The following is a 17,174-nucleotide window of genomic DNA, read 5'->3' as shown; positions in this document are numbered from 1 at the left end:
ATATATATATATATATATATATATATACACAAAATATACATTAGTGTTTTGCAAAAGTATTTACACCCATGGCTTTTTACCTATTTTGTTCCATTCCAGCTTGTAATTACATGTGATCGATCTGCACAAAATTGTTTAAACTGGTGAAATGAAATGAGAAGAATATATATAAACCAATAAAAAAATAAAACCTGAAAATTGGCACGTACCACAGCCTTTGCTACGAAGTCCGCAAAAAGTGCTGATGCGACCTGGGGGGTGGGCATGAAATAATACCCAAAACTTTGATGTTTCCCCTGGAGCACCATCAAATTCACCATCTTCAAATGGAAAACAGCTTATACCACAACAAAGCTGCCAAGAGAGGGCCCTCCACCAGACCTCACAGACTGGGCCAAGGAGGGCATTTATCAGAGAGGCAGCACAGAGACCAAAGGTAACCCTGGGGAGCTGCAGAGCTCCACAGCAGAGACTGGAGGATCTGTCAATAGGACCACAATCAGCCGTACACTCCGTAGAGATGGGCTTTATGGAAGAGTGGCCAGAAAAAAGGCTCTACTTAGTGGTAAAAAATAAGAAGGCATGTTTTGAGTTTGCTAAAAGGCACGTGGGCGACTCACTTATTGCATGAAGGTGCTCTGGTCAAATTAGACTAACATTGAACTTTACGAAATGTTTGGCACAAACCCAACACATCCCATCACCCCAGGAACTCCATTCCCACAGTGAAACAGACAAGACCTCAATCCTATTGGGAGATCTGTGGTTAGACTTGAAGATCGCTGTTCACAAGTGGAAACCATCCAACATGAAGGAGACGGGGCAGTTTTGCCTTGAGGAATGAGCAAAGGTCCCAGTGGCAAGATGCGACGAGCTCATAGAGGCTGACCCGAAGCCACTTGCAGCTGTAGCTGCTGCAAAAGGTGGCTCTACAAAGACTGACGTTAAGGAGGCTAACACACTGAAGTTAATTTTTATGTATTGTTGTTTGCTTCCCAATAAATAAATAAAAAGCTTCAAAGTTGTAGGCATGTTCTTTAAATAAAAGGGTGCAAACTCTCAATTCAATTGAATCAAATTCAGTTTTATTCATGTAGTGCCAATTCACAACACGTCATCTCAAACATCCATTGCTGTTCCTGGTTGTGAGGCAACAAAACATTAAAAATGGCAATAGGGGGGAATACATTTGCAGGCCAGTGTATTTGTAGTAAAAATTAGAACCATTCACTGGTGACTCTGATAAAAAATGATTTCATAATCTGAATATTAATAATGACATTTTAATCCTGAGGTTTTCTAAAAAAAAAAAAAATTGTACTACCGTAATTGAAAAAACAATTTAAGACTTTTACACTTTTCAATAATTTCTTTGGTAATGTGTCATATTCTTCACATTTTGGGAGTCAAAGCCCCAAACATCAACTTTACTTTTCAAACATGAAGAAAATATGACTTTTTTGATGATGCTCTTTCTTAAGTTAATGTTTGGTAGCATGCCTGCTCTATAAATCATAAAAGTGTATATTCCATTTAGAGTTTGTGAAATGCTTTCATTTTGTCAAACCACCAAATCTTTTCAGTCCTGGACTTCAGCTCAGGTTCTGTGGCGCTATCGGGAGTGTTCGGTATTTCACTACCTTCGGGATCTGAGGGTCAGTCAGGGCAGGGTCAGTTGTAGAGATTTCTGCCTTCTTAAAACATGGAATGGCAGCCAGTGAGTTTGCATGTCCACATGTTTTCTCCAGGTTTCTCCAGAAACATGCGTTGTCCAAGAATGGACAGTGGCGCAGGAGCTAGGGAGTTTTTGTCCTGCAATTGGTGGGTTACCAGTTTGATCCCCTGCTCCGACTGTCTCAGTCGTTGTGTCCTTGGGCAAGACACTTCACCCAAATCGCCTGCTGGCGGTGGTCAGAGGGCCTAGTGGTGCCTCCGTCAGTCTGCCCCAGGGCAGCTGTGGTTACTAACATAGCTCACCACCGTCAGGGTGTGAAGCGCTTTGGGGTCATTGGACTAGTTAAAGTGCTATACAAGTACAAGCCATTTACCATTTGATAACTTGCCCTTAGGAGAAAGAACCACGTACGCACATTCTGACTGTGTCATGCATTGTCCAGGAATGGGCTGGTGACCTGTCCAGTGTCTGAATCTAAATTATATTTTTAAAACCTGCAGGTTTGGGATAACCTCTGCACAGAACGCCATATAACATACTATCAAGGAACATACTAATGACCACATCATTGTGGTTGTTGTTGTCAAATCAGTCTGTAGTTCAGTTTACATTGTAAAATGGTCTGAACTTGTTTTTCTTTCTTTTCTATTCTTTTTTTTTTTTTGTTTATGTGAATTGTTCAAATTATTATGTTCCTGCTTTGGAGCCGATTATTAATTTTCTTACATTTGGCTTCTCTCAATCAAAGCTGTAACACTTCTCTATCATACAGTGATAGATTTATTTCTTGCTCAATCTTTGATTAGTGACCACATCAAGCGAGTTTTGTTTGTCATGTTGACTCTGTACCACTTTTTGCCTCCTTTCTTTTGCAGACTATTTCTAAAAAAAATAAAAAGGTAACCCTAAATGTTTTTTCTTGATGCTATGTATTTTTTCTCCTAGGCTGACCTAAACTGCAACATTCAAGATGATACTGGGTCCTTCTATGGCGTGACCAGCCAGTATGAGAGTTCAGAGAACATGACCATAACATGCTCAACAAAGGTTTGCTCCTTCGGCAAGCAGGTCGTTGAGAAAGTAGAGGTACGGACTTCTCCTTCTGCCTCCTAGATTCAAAACAGAAACTCCAATCTTAGTTGCTGCAGTGGACGTTTTAGTCTTTCACTTTATTTGTTCATTATATATTCCAGCTCTAAATGCTCTATTCCTTTACGCAGACTGAATATGCACGGTTTGAGAACGGACGCTTCGTCTACCGGATAAGTCGGTCTCCCATGTGTGAATACATGATCAACTTCATCCACAAGCTAAAACATCTCCCTGAGAAATACATGATGAACAGCGTCCTGGAGAACTTCACCATCTTATTGGTAAGCACCTCCCTGACCCTCCCCCGGACTCTCATTCTTCCTCTTCTCTCTGTCAGGATGTGTTGTTGGGGGCTCCAGCTGTCGTCTTTGCCGCCCTGACATTCCTCTCATTCCACAGAGGATGAAACACCGTCCCTGGAGTCTCATTATCTGACAAGGAAAAGGGAGGGCAGGAACTCCTGTTATTAGCCCTCTCGTGAGGTCTTGAGTGTCATTAACCACAAAGAAATAATTAAAACAAGAAAATAATTAAAAGGCAGATGTAGATCGATATCTCCGTGCGTATGTGCAAAACAATAACCAGGGTCTCTTTTTCAGAAACATTTTATGAGTTTTCTGAAAAAGCATGACCTCATCAGGTATTAAAATTGCCATCGAACAATAATTAATCTGCCTCCCACCCTGGTAAATGCTAACAAGGTATAAGAGGCAGGAAAGATGCAGGAGTGGATAATATGTTTCACATTTTTCCAAATGCCAGGTCACCACAGGGTCCAAAGACATTACTGAAACTCAAATTGTTTAGCAGTTTCTGGCCTCGACAAATTGAATTGACTTTTTCACTCCTGATCTTCTGCTCACTCTTCTTGCTTAGTAATAGTTTCTACTTTAAATTAATTTTAAAGATATTACAATGAGGACAAAACTAAATCAGTGACAAATATAGATATCAGCGGATTTTAAAAAACTAACAAAAAACTAAAGTTGACCCATAAACCAAAGCCATCATTCTACATTTTTGTCTCTTAGATTTTGTGGGTCTCTCAGCAGGACTCTCAGCCCCAGAATGCTCCCTGGGCGTCACACAGTGGCAGCTCACTGCTCCCTAAGGGGTGTATTAGATGCAGAGGACAAATTGCATTGGGAAGTATGTTGCAATGACAAATAAAGATTATTATTATTAATTATTGTTGATGCAACTAATGGTTTCATGTTGAAACAATTTTAGAACCTAGTCCAGTGCAAAACAGAAAAAAAGCACACAAAATCCAAGACACTTTCAAAGAAAATAAAAAAAAGCTATAAAATATTGCTAAGTAGATAAAGAAGCTGATATTTTTGCAGCTCAGCTAAGTATCCTCATAATTTTATGGGAACTTTTGTGGTGGGTACATATGTCTCTGTTAGTGAAACAGCGCAGAGCCACCTAAGGGCAATAAGCAGTATTTTTTTTTTATGTGCCAGAGAAAAGTGCTTCTGTAAGATCCTTTAACAGCCACATACAAGCACTCCACATGAACCTTTAATTTCTATATTAGTATTTTTAAGCTAACATTAGTGCTCTACGGTTTGTAGAGTATGCATTATTTTACCGCTCTTATCCTCAAAAACAGTTGATACTAGAGCCACAGTGAGTGTTTGACATTTGCAATGGTTTCACAGTGGAGCTAAATTTGTCAAGACATGGCATTGTTTTAACCTAATAAGCTGAATTGTTGCATCCCTGTTGGAGATTATATTTTTTATGTTTAAATACACATGAAAACAAATACACTGAAGGATCCTTTACGGGTGGCAAGTAGAGCTTCAAAGTGCACAAAAATGTAAGCTGGACCAAAGTAACAGTATAAACAAATGATTTGAAACTACATTCAAACTTAAACAGGCTGTCCATTAGCTGATCAAACGTTTAAGACCAAATCTGCAGAGAAATGGGGATTTCGCATGATCTTCTGTCAGAGATTCCCCCTGTTTTTTTTTCCTCTTTGAACATAATTCAAAGAGGAAAGATTTTGTTTGTCCTGAATATGGATGCAGCTGGTTATTGTGTGAGGATTAAACATACAGAAAACATTCACCTGCTTCACGGATGGCTGTGAAAAAGAGGTTACATTAAACCGGAAGGTGCAATAGCCCACAGAGTGTTTCTTTAGCCGTGAACACCATTGTAAAGGCTTGAAAGCACTGTCATTGTTGGGGAAACTCCAAATTTATTAGATTGACAGAGTAATGTGTGAAGTTTTTGCAAGTGTTTCCCACCAAAACGTGACTTTTATAAGCTGGTTGCACAAACAGTGGCCAAATGGTTGGCAGGGGTAGGGTTAGGGTTAGCTACCAAAAGCAGGTTTTGGTAGCTAGTAAGAGAATCTAATATTAATATTTCAAAAAAATTGTTTGATCTGGACACAATTTTGATAAATGCAAAACAAATTCCCAAGGGAATAGTGAACACGTTTAGAAGAAGTTGGGTCATAAAACTCTTTTCTCTCCCTGATGAATAATATTTTAACCAAGTTTCTGTACTACCCTTGAAACTATAACCAGAAAGCCTTTTAACCTTTTTAGTCAGGAGTTGCTGTCACTACACACTTTGCACTATGTTGTGCCTGTCGGTTTGCATCCAGCACACACGACGCACTAACACATTTTCTGCACTCCATGTTGTTCAGTAGCAGGTATACGGTTTAGGGTACAACCTGGACGGGTCCTCAGGATCAACACAGAGAAAAATGAGACAAACAACTGCACACATTCACACAAGAGGGCAACGTAGATCCGCACGTGTGATGTGGCATGCGTGTGTGTGGATTGTGGGAGGGAGTGGGAGTACCCACGGGAAAAAAGCAACAACATTCACATTTGTTCATTGCATGACTTGGTTGAGCAGGAAGCGTGTGAACTGTGCCTTTTCTCTGCAGGTGGTGTCAAATAGGGACACCCAGGAGACCCTGCTATGTATGGCGTGCGTATTTGAGGTGTCGAACAGCGAGCACGGCGCCCAGCATCATATCTACAGACTGGTAAAGGAATGAAAGCTCTCTCTCCGTTTTATTATTATTATTATTATTTTTGTCTTCATGGACTTATCGACCCTCAAAAGAAGTGGCAGTGCCTCTGCGTTAAAGTCAGCCTCTTCCGATGCTCTTTGGTTGAGGAATGAGGTGAAGTCAGTTCGTCATGAGTTTGATGTAAGTGTTGTTTGACCGCAGCTGTGAAATACGGTACAGTTGTTTTACGTTCTAATGGGATATTTTATGGGAATTTTCATTTTCAAATATGTTTAGTCGGTTGTTCCAAAAATAATTAAGATGATTTATTTGTTATATGGAAATATGTGTGTTGTCTTTTTCTGCTTTGTCATGTAGACTAAAGGTGAAAAAAAAGAAAGAAAAAAAAAAGAAAAAACTTGCAGCCGGTGATGGTCTGTACAGGATGTTTTGTAAATCTGTGCTTCATAATTTGTCCGAATACATCATGTAGAAAAAAAAAACTTATTCCAGCAAAATAGACTTCCCAAAGAAACACAACTAATGCTAGAAATATATAAACACGGTGTTTGAAAGCGTATGCCTCTAAAAACGTGTGTACATTCCTGTTAAAGCACTCCAGCTCTCAAGCACCGACAAGAAAACACCGAAACAGCAGAACGCTGTCTAGCGTGCATACAGTGTCCCGCAAAAGTATTCATCCTCCTTGAACTTTTTGACATTTTGTATCATTAAAACAACAAACCTCAACAACATAAAGCAGTGTATAACTGTGTAGTTTAAGGAAAAAGATACTTGGTTTTAAAATTTGCCCACAATCTGAAAAGCGTGCGCCTCCTGAGTCAATACTTTGTGAACCGCCTTTCAGTGCAATGACATCTGCGAGTCTTTTAGGGAGTGGATGGAGAATATCTGTGATCGTCAATGGTCACCTCTTGCCATAGATTCTCATTAGATTTTTTGGTCTTGACTTTGACTGGGCTGTTTAGGGTTGTCGTCCTGCTGGAAGATGAAGGATGAACCTTCAGCAGGACGACAAACTGTAATCAGCACTTCTCATGAGATTCCTTCAGCAATGGCATCCTTCTTGCTGTTTTTCTATAAACGGCAGATTTGTGGATTGTTTTCTGTCGACAGATTCTCATACCTGAGCTGTGAGTCTCTGCAGCGCCTCCAGAGTTAACATGTACTTGTTGGCTGCGCCACCGATAAATGCCTGTCCGTTTAGGTCAACGGCCGTGTCTTGGCAGGTTTGCTGTTACACCGTGCTCTTTTATGCTGAAATTAAATTGCACACTTATTAAGTGAATCGTCAAGGAAATCTATTGTATTTTTTTTATTTAAGAGACTGGATTAAAAAGGGGCTGAATTACATTTTGATGAATTGCAAGAGAATGTGAAAAAGTCTAAGAATTATGAATACTTTACCAGGCACTGTATATAACCCATACCTATCCGCCAAGAATTTTTCTTCTGCCAACAAGTATTTTTTGTGTGACAATTGATAGGAGAACACCTCCCAAGACTCTGAATTGGACCCGTCTGGCCCAGAAGCACTTTGTTCTCCTCTCAGTGCTCGCCTTAGTGATGCTGCAGCTTTTAAAACCCACAGGTTAAATTATGGAGACACTACAGATCACTCTGAGTTAGCACTCCTCGGGCTCGGGGTGTAATGATTCCTGTCGAGTTCACGTGTTTCTGTTGCCCGCTTTCAATCCTAAGCCTTAAAACTAATAAAACTGTTTGCGAACTCCAAAAGATGCCATAAAAACTGTGAACTCTCATTACCTTAGACCTGTTTCGTTTGCAGTGTGTATTCAGTACAATCAGCCAAAGTGTAAGTGTACAGTGCCTTAGAATGTACCCATTACCTTTTTGTTTAGGTGGTTTTGTGAACGAAACAGGCAAACTACTCCTGTCATCTTAAATTACACTTTATCAAATCAGTACAATCCTAGAAATCCAGTTTCATTATTTTTTAAGACGCAGTACACTTATGATGGGATAGGTTTGTAAGCTAGGAGAAGGGGTTCTAATGATTTTTTTTTTTTTACCAGTGTAATACAAACACCTAACAGCTGCCTTTCCTGTTGCAAAAGACCAAAAAGAATCGGGAGAATCTCTTGTTGTGTTCTGCATGGTAGCGAGGAAGTGCCTTTTGGTTTCAAATTCCCAGCTTCAAAAAGATTAAACTGACATTTAAAAAAAAAGAAGAAAAAAATCACTTTTGCTCAACCAAAAACAGAACACAAGTGACACCAATCACCACATTGCCTTTTTTTTTAAAGGACTGAGGACTGATTGACAGCAGGAGAAATGCAGCTAATGAGTAAATCATTCTTAATTACAATATTGATCAATTAAAATAAATTAAAAAAACGTGTCTGAAGAAATGTGTTTTCCTTGCTTTAGACTTTCAGTTTTACCACCCCGCTGGCTGCAGGCAGGATGCAAAATCACTGAAGTGGTTTGTTTTGTGCACACTTGCAGGTTCAAGTGGGCGCAGAGTTTTAGAAAGACTGCAGTCTCCTTATTGTAGAGACCGCTCTCTCACACGCGAGGAATCTGTGCAAAAGAAAAAAAACACAATAACAAGCAACTGAGGTTTCCTTTAGTGATGCAGACACACTTGTGTGTCTCTAGCTTTTAGCACCTGATGGAATTTTAAAAATAAAAGTTTATTTAATAGCATTAAATCTAAAATGACACATAGGACCGTTTTCTAGTTAAACCGGGATTTGTGTCCTAACGTTCTTACAGCTGCTAATGCGGTGTGAGTGGGGGCGTCAAAGCTAATACTTACACTGAAAGGATCTTAATTACTTAAACAGTTTACTGTTTCTTACAAAGATTTTAGTCATTTGAGGAGATTTAGTCAAAGAATAAATAAATAATTACAGACAACGTCTCTGGAGGATGCAGTTAGAGTTCAGTCTTTTAGTATTTTTGCCACAGCCCTGTGGGCAGCCTGGGGCTGTAATAACCTTTGTTCATATGTTTACCCTGTGTATCTGTTCACATTTATTGATGACACTCTGTAGTGAGATGTTTTTTTTTTCTTATTGTACCTGTATACTTTGTTCTAAGATGACATTGTCTGTATACTGAGGTCCATTCCGATGGCAATGTTGTCACTGCTGCACTGCTGACATATAAACACTAAAACCGCAGGACTGATGCCTCCGATGGCACTAACGTCTGCTGGACCATTTTAAGGGAAAATGGACACACACAAAGAGCTACATTCAATCATGCTACAAACATATCAGCAGTTTAGCTCTTGTTATTTGTAATGTCCATTTTCAGACTGGGTACTGGTACCTTTCTGGATTATGATCATCTCGGATGATGATGGCTTTAAAGTGATTTTTGAAATGGCTCACATGTTCACTCACTTTGGTTCTGTGTGCAGATCTTTCTTGTTGTTTTTTCGTATAAATGTGTTTTGTATAAAAGTATATCTTAGGCTTTTCTTGGTACAGATGTGTGATATATTTTTTTTTTTTCATATTCATGAACGTAAAGTGTCGGATCAACGGAGGGAAAAGAAGCTGTGCTGTTTCCGTGTTCTGCTCATGGTCTTGTCTTTGCTCCGTGACATTATGATGCCTTCTTGACAACACTAGATATTTTGTAGCTTTCTAGATACTTTCTATGTATGCAACATTGAAGTTTAATAAATCTGAAACAAAGAGTGACTCCTGTTTTTTTTTTAAAACTGGATATAAGCACACATCAGTACATAAGAATTCTAGTGAAATGTAAACATTTTTGTTAGTAATTTACATAGAAATGTCAAACTTAATCATAAAAGCAGATTCATTACACACAGAGTAATATATTTGAACTGGTCATTTTAATTTTTATACCTTACAGCAACCCAAACATGCTAATATTGCATAAGACCAAAAATAAGCTACATTTTTTATCAGAGTGCTGTGGCTAGGCTGTTAATGGAAAGGTGAGTGGAAGGAAAAAGTGTGGTAGGTAAAGCTACCCAAACCAAAGGGGGGGACTTAAAAAAAAAAATGTTTTTTATTGTTTGCATTGTAGTTATCTGTGAAAAAGAATTTTGGGTGTTCTTTAGCTGCAAGCTATCAAAATCATGCATCTGTTCGACTTCATGGTTGAATCAAGAAGCGCTATTTTCAAATGCCATTGAAATGTCACATCTGCAGCATTTCTACACAAGTCTTCCAAAGTCTAGAATACTGTTTCAGTATTTTCCAATTCTGGACATGTATAGTAAGAGAAAAGCATGTATGATAAACATATTTGTATTTCCAGATTTTATTACTACTGCTGTTATGTGTAAAATCTAAATTGCTAAAATATGTTGAGCAGTGTCCTTTTTATGACACTTCAAAATAAAAAAAAACAAGGTTTGTATTCATCCTTCTGTCAATCTGTCTGTCCTTCAACAATCTATAAATACACCAGTCTAAACCACCATCCATTGATCTAGCCTTTTGTACATTATGAGGCGTTTACAGGATCTGTATTTAAAGTATGACCACTGGAATTACATAAAATTCATAGTGATTTATGTTTCCCTACATGAAAACGGACTCAGAAAATTCAGATTCAAGCCGCTGAAAATTTCCCTCTGAAAATATGAAATTTTGTCTTGAGGAAATGTTGCTTTTGAACTGCATGACCCTCCGATCAACAGCAGAGGGCAGCATTACAACTTTATCTAACAGCTCCCCTGAGATCCAACATGTAGCCTACCACTGCAGTAACAGAAATCGCCACTAGAGGGCACAATGGGTTTAACCCAAAGCTTGCATTATAATGAGGAATGCATTTGAAGCAGAGATGGGCTCAGGGGTAAGAGCCAGTGACGATAAACGAGGATTAGTACGTTTTTAATTTGGTTCTCACATAAAAATTTTGTAAGGAGAAGAATATTCTCAGAGGAGTCCCTTCAGACTCAAACGTGGGGTTTTAGACAGCTGCTGGGAACAATTAGAAAGATGAATCCTCCAAATCTTTCTGCAAAATATCTACCATAGTTGATGCACAGAGGTTAAATCAAAATGGTGCCCACAGGATAAATTTGTTTTATGCTCGTTTAACAAAGCACCACCCTGTAGACATTTATCACACTTTTGCTATCACTTTAATTTTACAGTTATTTGTTCTGTGACAGAGAATCAGACTGAGCTGATATTTAGCGTGTAGCTGGTACTATAAAAATGAAATAACCTGTTGAAGCCAAATCTTTGCAAAAGATTAACAACTAGACTTCATATGTCTTTAGTATGAATAAGGCATTTTTTATTTTGTAATTTTAGATTAACTCGAAGACCTGAACAATCCTTCATTAGATCATTGACAAATTTAGACAAGTGTGAGCATTAAAAATATTCTAATTTTACCTCGTTTACTGCCTTAGGAAAAAAATCCTATGTATGGACATGGATTTTCAAGAGGTTGTTCATAAAATATGTTTTCAGTCTGCATCTGTAGTAGGTTACAATCAGGAACAAACACAACCTGAATTCACCACACACTTTAAGATGTACTTTCTTTGTGTTGTTAATGTTTTTATTAGACCAACTAAGTAGTCGGAATTGAGAAAAATTACCTAGCACGCATTATCAGCAAGGCGATTAAAAGTACTTTGCAAAATCTTGTTAAAAAGTGTGTAAAATATAAATATATAAAATCATCCATTCATTATTTATACCCCCGTATCCGTGTGTGGTTGCTGGTGCCTATCTCCTGCGGTCATTGGGCAAGAGATGGGATCACATAAAATCAGAGAGGAAAAATAAAGTTCAAAGACAAAAACAATCCATAAATATGCACCAAATCAAACACTTCCAGTGAGGTACAATTAAAGCCTTTGGTCATCACAAACCAGCATGTACCAGAGTTTGTATGCATTTTGGTAAATACCAGCATGCAAACACTGACTGACCATTTAGGTTTCTTAAAAGCTGTGCTGGCATTAGGCATTAGTGGACCTTGCTGTTTTCAATGTGTCAAGAATGAAGCAACCCTGCTCAGTTATTTTTGGGTGAATTTAAATTAAGTGATACAAATGTACACTCATTTAGAAGTTAATTTTCATTAATGCTACACGTAAACTTACACAGTAAAGTTTTCATGGTTTGAAATTTATTTTTAAAGTAGAATGGGAGACAGATCCTTTAGCTATCCTCTCCTGTGGAACCAACTCCCAGTTTTGGTCCATGAGGCAGACACCCTGTCTACTTTTAAGACTAATCTTAAAACTTTCCTTTTTGATAAAGCTTAAAGTTAGAGCGGTTTAGGTTATTCTGAGCTATCTCTATAGTTATGCTACTATAGGCTTAGGCTGCTGGAGGACTTCAAGATAAATTTCCCTCATTCTGCTGAGTTCTACTGTTCTCCAATTTGCATTGCTATTTGTTATTTGTAACCTGACTCTCGCCAGATGGATTTTGTTCCGCAGAGCTCCACACATCCATCTGAGATTGCGCCATTGGAGATGTATTTCAGAAGGAGGAACCTTATCAAAAATCCTTGAATATGATTGAATAAACCAATTGTCTGTCATATTTACTGATGTGCAACTTCAACCACTTATATCAAAACCAACATTGAAACCAAAACCATCGTTTACACTAATGAAAGCCTTCAAAGCCATTCTCTGGTGTTCTTTTAAATAATTAATATTCAGGTAGACTGGACAACACTGATGAAATAGCAGCATCAAGGTTACCGGGTGATGAGATTTCTCTAATGAAAACCAGGGATGTCTCTGATTTTGCTAAGTGGACGGGCGCAGAGTCTCTGTCAGGGTTGGTTTGTTTTGTCCGATGTGCAACGCTGACAGGGCAGGGAAGGCGCATCCGGCTCAGCTCTTCCACTACGTTGGGACAGTGGCAGGACCTGGTAGATACCCCTTCCTGTGTTAAACCTTTTTACTCCATTATGAAACACTGAAATCGGAGACATTTCAGGGGACAGCTTTTGCTGTCTGGTCATCCTTGCTTCCTCGCTGCGAGCCGCCATTGTTGTCTGAATCCATGCAGTCGCTTCTCTGACATGTCACATGTATGAATATGCCGCCCAGATATCCTGATTTGTTCGTCCATCTTATGTGGTATTGAAATCCCAATGGCAGCGATTCCAGATGGATGTGTGGAGCCGTGTGGAGTTCAGTGGAACGACGTCCATCTGGTGAGTGTCAGGTTAATTATTTCAACTTTTAACCTTATGCTCTCTCTGTCTTTTTCTCTTCATAGTAGGTACACCTGGTCTGACGTTCTGTTAGCTGTGACATCATCCAGGGAAGACAGATCATCCGCTATTACCATATAACATAGAAAGGATTTCTGGATCAATGCTTCTGCGCTTTTGTTACTCTGCTCTGTCTTCTCTATCCCCCAGTCGGTCAAGGCAGATGACCGTTCACACTGAGCCTGGTTCTGCTGGAGGTTTTCCTCCCTGTTAAAGGGGAGTTTTCCTCTCCACTGTCACTTCATGCATGCTCAGTATGAGGGATATCAGCAAATACATTGACAATGCAGTCGACTCTCCCTGTGGCTCTACGCTCTTTCAGGAGGAGTGAAAGCTGCCTGTCAAGACTTGATGCAATCTACTGGGTTTCCTCAGATAGGAAAGTCTTTGACCAATCTGTCTCGATGATATGATTGAATTAGATTGTGTAAAGAGCCTTGAGATGACATGTGTTGTGAATTGGCACTATAGAAATAAAATGTAATTGAATTAACAAACACATATTTGTTTTATTCCTCTGAAGTTTCTTAATTTCAGTTGGTGGTGTCTGAGTTGGGGAATCAAACTATTAGTGAAAACCTGCCCTATTGGCCCATAAGCACAACCAAGTGGACTTAGAATCTCCTTTACAACTAGGCTCAGTCCGTGTTTAAACAGCCATACAACAGACATGGCTCCAAGAGCAATTGGATTGATCAGAGAAATGGGGCCAATATTCTGATTGATAAAACAAAACAACTTTTTTGTTAAAGCACGGATCCTAAACTTTAGACATAAGGTTTTAGGTCACTTGCTCTCATTAGAACAATTAAGTCATAATAATACAAAGAACTTGCTTAATAGTGTGTAGTGACGTTGTATAAAAAGTAAAAGTGAGATTCTACAGCAGAGTTTATAAAAAATATATATGTAATGAAACTGCTCTGACCTGAGGTGGCACAGTGAGACTCGTGAAAAAGTTTACAAAAGGAACCAGAGGATCCACTCTGAGATCTGATTGGCTCCTCCTTCGAGATCAGGAGCACAAACTAACACAGTTAACCTCAGTATAGAGCATTTTAGCTGGTATGCGGTCATGTGATCTCAGCACGCTTAAACACACACTAAGCGTTTCCCTTGCTGGGCCCAGAGAACACACACACACACGGGAGAAGACATGGACCTTCCAGACTCCGGCTCCACTTCTCCGATCCGTCTGGAGGCGCTGCGCGAACGGATCCTGATGCGTATTCTCTCTTAAATCCGCGGCAGGAATGCCTTTCCCCCTTCAACTTAAAGAGCTTGACATACTAAACTATGGGATCTGCCACCGATTCAGAGGAGAGAAAGATATCTGTGTGGGTTTGCCGAGAAGAAAAGCTTGTTCTCGGCTTGTCAAAGCGCAACACCTGCGCTGATGTTGTGAAAGTGCTCCTGGAGGAGCAGTGCGCACAACCCGGACTTTCCACGGCGCAGTCTTACTGCATCGTGGAGAAATGGAGGGGCTTCGAGAGAATTCTGCCGAACAAAACAAAGATTTTAAAGCTGTGGATCGCGTGGGGAGACGAGCAGAAAAACGTGAAGTTTGTCCTGGTAAAAGCAGACGCCTCTTTGGAGAACCGCAGGGCCCGGAGCGCAGAGGCGCGCGTGGTGCCGAGCAAACAGAGCCCCTGCGCCACCAAAGGGTCTCCCAGGTCTAACATGGGCTGCATCTCACCAGAGAAGCAGCGACGGATTGTTAGGAAAGCTTTCAGAAAGTTGGAGAAGATCAACAGAAAGAGGACGCGGGCGGCGCACAGAGATGCGTCCTGCGCGGAGAAGATGGAGACTTTGGTTCATCTCGTTGTGTCTCAGGACCACACGATCCGCCAGCAGATTCACAGGATTACAGAACTGGACGCAGAGATCGACACCTGTGAGGCAAAGGTGCACCTTGACAGAATGAAGAGACACGGGGTCAACTACGTGCAGAACACCTATCTGATGGGAGCAACTTCGGTCTCAGCGCAGGAAGGAAAGGAACTTTACCCGAAAGAGACTTTTGCGAAACTTGAAGAGTATGTTTGGCAGTGCGAGCAGGTGCTGAAGCTACAAGAAGAGCTTTGGGAGCAGGAGGCTCTCGTTGATACATTCACAGCACACATTCAGGAGGAGTTGAATCTTCGCTGGATGCAGCGCAGGAAAAGGGAGTTACGCAGCAAATGCTCCCCATCCCGCTCCTCCCCCTCCTCCTCCTGCTCTCAGGCAGACTCAGCATCACAAGTCGAGCAGTTTATGGAGGAGGAGAGGATCAAAACGCAGCTTGATGCGAGTTTGTACATCGGTCTGCGACTCAACGCGGATTTAGAGGCTATTAGGGGGGATTTAGAGCTGGCCCAGCAGATTGGCACGGCCAGGGAAAAGGAAATGAGGGATTTGCTGGAGAAAGTGAACAGTTTGGACATGGAGGAGGGGGGCGCCGGTGAAGAAATGCGCAGCCATGGGACTGACGACAAGGAGACCATGACTGACAATATGGAAGGGGGAAGCGAGTGGGTGGAGCAAGCCAGGGGTCTGTCTAAAAACGAAAACGTGAACGATGACGACTCAGATACTGGCTTAAGTTCTCTGCACAGCCAGGACTCAGACGGCCTCCCTGTGTGGGAATCACTGGTCTGACATTTCACAAGAAAACTAAGTTACACTTACAAGAAAAGACATTGTGCTCACTGCGACTGGTAAAAAAAAAAAAAAACATCACTGAAGGCAACTTTCAGATAAATAAATGACAACCGCATTTGTGAAATCACAAAAGTTCTCAAAGATCCACACTCCACTCCTTAAGCTTGTTTGTTTAGATGTATTTGTAGTTATAACTGAAAAAAATAAAACTGTTGTTTTGATAAGAAAATAAAAACTGCATTTTTAAAGCTTGAAAATATTGGCATTTATTTCCTTTCCATCACGATTTAGTTTTGAGTAAATGAATGGGATTAAATGTGAAACAGTGACTGTCTGGAATAGATACACCGTATTTCCAAAAGGTCTGAGAGACAGACAAAACCAAAGACAACAGGGTTAAGGATTTGTCTGCAGACGCTAAACAACATCTCAGTTTTCACCATGACCCCTCGCACTAAAGTGTCCTTTGCTGTGGATCCTAAAGTCATAATAAGAACTGAAGCCAAAACAGAGCCCCAACGCTTTAAACAGAAGGTCCTCTCCACATCCAGAGGGATAATTCTGAAGGGTTGATGACGCAGACGTTTATCTTTCCCACATGCTGCATGTTCTGAACATAACGCACCATCAAAACTCACAAAACAATATTTTACATTTTATCCACTAACTGACAAAAAAGCAAAAAAGCTTTCACTTTATTTTAAACCAAAGATAATAACATAAGTATTTTACTAAATCAATTTATTGACTCATACCCATAGCGGTCATCTGCATTTTCCAAGAGCAGGTAAAAATCAGTGTTCAAGAGGGAACAGTACATATGCAAAATATTTTTGTGTTTGTTCTTGCACCCTTTGTTCCTTTAGGACCTTTAAGGTTATTATCGTCGACCTTCTGAGGACCGGTATGTTTACGGGGACCTAAGAAGATAAACTGTAATTTCTGGTTAGCATGAACACTAATGTGCAGATTTAAAGTTATGTTTTAGACAGTGTTGACTTTTTTTAGGGTAAAAGTGGGGGTCAGTCAGTCATGTATTGGAGGCAAGCTTGTGAGCGTAAAAGAAAGGGATGAAAATACAGAGGTGTTTCTTTTTCAGACATTTTTGATGACAATCTTTTTAAACACAGTTGTAATAAATAAAAAAAAACAACAGAAATAAACTTAGGAACTTTTTATTAGTTTTTTTTTTTTGGTTTCTAAAACCTTTGGGTAATCAAATAAAAAGAGCTGGCATTTTATCTCTTAGAGGGTCTTCTCTGATGGCACAGAGAGCCATTGCACAATTATTCAGAGGTAAATCACTTTACAGATCCTTAACGCAGCCACACTGAGCGAGTCTCTTAAAGGCATACTATGCAACATTTTTCAGTTAATTAATATGTTCCATACCGTTTTGGATGATTAAATGAGTCATTTCAGGTTGAACTAAGGTTTTCTCGGCCGCCCTGGTGGTCTGTGGGGGAAATACCGCACTTGCAATTGCAGGAGCAGTCGGCCCGCAGTCACAGGCTCAGTAGTCTCGTGTGCATCGCGAGAGTCGGT

General features: G+C 40.0%; 2 protein-coding genes across 9 annotated transcripts in view; both read left to right on the top strand.

Annotated features, from left to right (window-relative positions):
- The window catches only part of tead1b (TEA domain family member 1b), a 73,578-nt gene extending 64,128 nt beyond the window's left edge, over positions 1-9,450 (top strand). For 7 of the 8 annotated variants that reach the window (XM_036130728.1, XM_036130727.1, XM_036130730.1 and 4 more), the window contains 3 exons: positions 2,621-2,761; positions 2,896-3,048; positions 5,688-5,801. In XM_036130728.1, coding sequence (XP_035986621.1) covers positions 2,621-2,761; positions 2,896-3,048; positions 5,688-5,801 — 408 coding nt within the window. Of the gene's footprint in view, positions 1-2,620; positions 2,762-2,895; positions 3,049-5,687 lie in introns of all 8 variants that reach the window. The other variant, XM_012873019.3, reaches the window with a different exon arrangement.
- Positions 9,451-14,057: 4,607 nt separating this feature from the next.
- Positions 14,058-15,702, top strand: rassf10b (Ras association domain family member 10b). The gene has a single exon (XM_012873003.3). The coding sequence runs from the start codon at positions 14,286-14,288 to the stop codon at positions 15,624-15,626; it is 1,341 nt and encodes a 446-aa protein (XP_012728457.2). The 5' UTR covers positions 14,058-14,285; the 3' UTR covers positions 15,627-15,702.
- Positions 15,703-17,174: the final 1,472 nt, after the last annotated feature.

Source organism: Fundulus heteroclitus, unplaced genomic scaffold (genome assembly GCF_011125445.2).
Source record: "Fundulus heteroclitus isolate FHET01 unplaced genomic scaffold, MU-UCD_Fhet_4.1 scaffold_38, whole genome shotgun sequence".
Taxonomy (NCBI): Eukaryota; Metazoa; Chordata; class Actinopteri; order Cyprinodontiformes; family Fundulidae; genus Fundulus; species Fundulus heteroclitus.
This window is presented reverse-complemented; position numbering and strand designations above follow the sequence as displayed.

Bases quoted from the DNA above. Each gene is read 5' to 3' on its own strand.
- rassf10b (XM_012873003.3), top strand. From the start codon at position 14,286: ATGGGATCTGCCACCGATTCAGAGGAGAGAAAGATATCTGTGTGGGTT.